The following is a 2,010-nucleotide window of genomic DNA, read 5'->3' on the forward strand; positions in this document are numbered from 1 at the left end:
TTGTAACGTCTATTGCTCTCAGTATAGTAATACTTCAATGGGAATACAAAATGTTGTCAAACTCTGCGCGTGGCTTTTTATTAAAAAACTCATTTAGAAAGCATTTACTTTAATGACTCACATCTAAAAACGCAAAGGAAACTTCTAAAACAAATAAAGTTCTAATAATGCTCAAATGGTTTATTCGAAATTTTCAAAGAAAAACATTTGAATTTATTAAAAAAAGCTGTAATTTCGCTTGGAATATGTATGTGCGCAGTATTTGAATACATTAGGCGTTTAGTTGATATGATAAAAAAAAGTGTTGGACATTTAGATATCGCTAAAATAGTCCTCCAAGTATTTTTCCAACTCACTATAGTCGACGTCATTCACAGCTGTTTCCTCGGAGGGCATTGGGTTGACGTTGTTTTGGGTTTGTTCTACTTCAGTTATAGACGAAAAGTCATATGAGTATATATCACTAGTTAGAACAAGATCCGAGTTCGAATCTTCAAACTTCAATTCATCAATATTGAGTTGCTCACTTGCTTCCCCACTTTCAATATGATTCAGATAATAGTGAGCTGAAATATTTGCTGTGATGGTCAACAAATTATATCACGAAACCTTTCGCTTTCTAAGCTCACCATTTTCTTCATTTTCGTATTTCACGGGCCCTCCAAGTTCGTCTTCATATATATCATATATTTCTCCTTCACATACTTCCTGGAGTCCTCCCTCCATATTTTCATCAATATATTTTGCAACATCGTTCTGAAGGATTTGTACATTGTACGTTTCTAAAGAGGATTCGGATTAGGACGGTTTTATTAATTGAAGCAAGACGTAGGACTATAAATATAACTTACTAGTATTTTCATCATCTAAAATGCATTCTACGACACCTCCTAACTCAAGCGGCATCTCACAAATCATATAATCGTGATTACTTTCGTAGTTTATATCTGACGCTTTGAGATATGAGTCCTCGTTATCTTCGCTACTGGTTTCGTCAATATCATCATCAGAAGCATAGTTCTCTTCTGAAAAGTATGCGTCATATCACATATTAGAGCTAGAAATAAAGTTTTAAATAATGGGCTGACCTTCGTTGTTCTCCAGCGCTATGCACTTTAATTCTTGTCGAGCCATTTGGTGCTCCATAGCAATCTGCTCATAAGGATCCATGACCTTTACGTATTCGCTGTCTTCATCTATATCGAAGGTCGCTGTAGTGTCGGCCAGTTCTTCGGACACAACGGTCAATTGCATATTCTTTTTGGGTAAGAAGTAATCTCTCTTGTAGGGGGGATGAGCATCAATGGCTTTTGGCACAAATCTGTAGCCATTTTTTATGCCAATGTTACGAAATGGTTCCAGTGTTATTGTTGAAGGGCTACTGCGCCAGTTCTTCAGGATAACAGTCTGACGTATTGGCGAATCCACGTTGGTTTTCTTTACAACTGACAATTGGCTATCATCACTAAAACAAAGTAAATTAGAATTTTATGGAAATAAGTTAGATCCATCTACAGCTACTGTCCGATATACATACATATGTATGTATGTATACATTTTTTCTCGTCATGTTATTCATGGCCCATGCTGTTTTCCAGTCGCTGTATTATCTTTTATTCACAAATTCTGAATTTCAGAGGAATATCTCAATATGAAAATTGGCATTGCAACAAAAAGTTGTGGAATTAATCGGAGCCATCTAGCCATGTTAAGCACTGGAGTACCACAAATATTTTCTACCAAGGTTAAATAAGTGTTGTTGTATTCATGCTCTTTTTGAAGGCTCTACGATTGTCAATCCATTAGCACCAATGCACATACACACATATTATGTAGAAGCGCCTTAGTAAAATTCTAAAAATACACACAACAACACACTTTAATAGTCATTTTTACATTTTCTACCTACTTGGAGCAGAATTATCCATGTTTTGCTTTTACTTTTAAATGAAACACAAATTGTTGCCATTTAAGTAAATATAACAAACGAATGCGCGCCAATTCTAGCAA

The 2,010-nt window shown here is 35.4% G+C and overlaps 1 protein-coding gene across 1 annotated transcript; it reads right to left on the reverse strand.

Moving 5' to 3' along the window:
• Positions 1-257: 257 nt before the first annotated feature.
• Positions 258-958, reverse strand: LOC115628922. Its single transcript, XM_030525183.1, has 3 exons — positions 852-958; positions 630-782; positions 258-566 (listed from the first exon to the last, which is right to left on the reverse strand). The coding sequence occupies exons 1-3, from the start codon at positions 916-918 to the stop codon at positions 313-315; spliced, it is 474 nt and encodes a 157-aa protein (XP_030381043.1). The 5' UTR covers positions 919-958; the 3' UTR covers positions 258-312.
• Positions 959-2,010: the final 1,052 nt, after the last annotated feature.

This window comes from Scaptodrosophila lebanonensis, unplaced genomic scaffold (assembly GCF_003285725.1).
Source record: "Scaptodrosophila lebanonensis strain 11010-0011.00,11010-0021.00 unplaced genomic scaffold, SlebRS2 tig00000129-arrow-arrow-pilon, whole genome shotgun sequence".
NCBI lineage: Eukaryota > Metazoa > Arthropoda > Insecta > Diptera > Drosophilidae > Scaptodrosophila > Scaptodrosophila lebanonensis.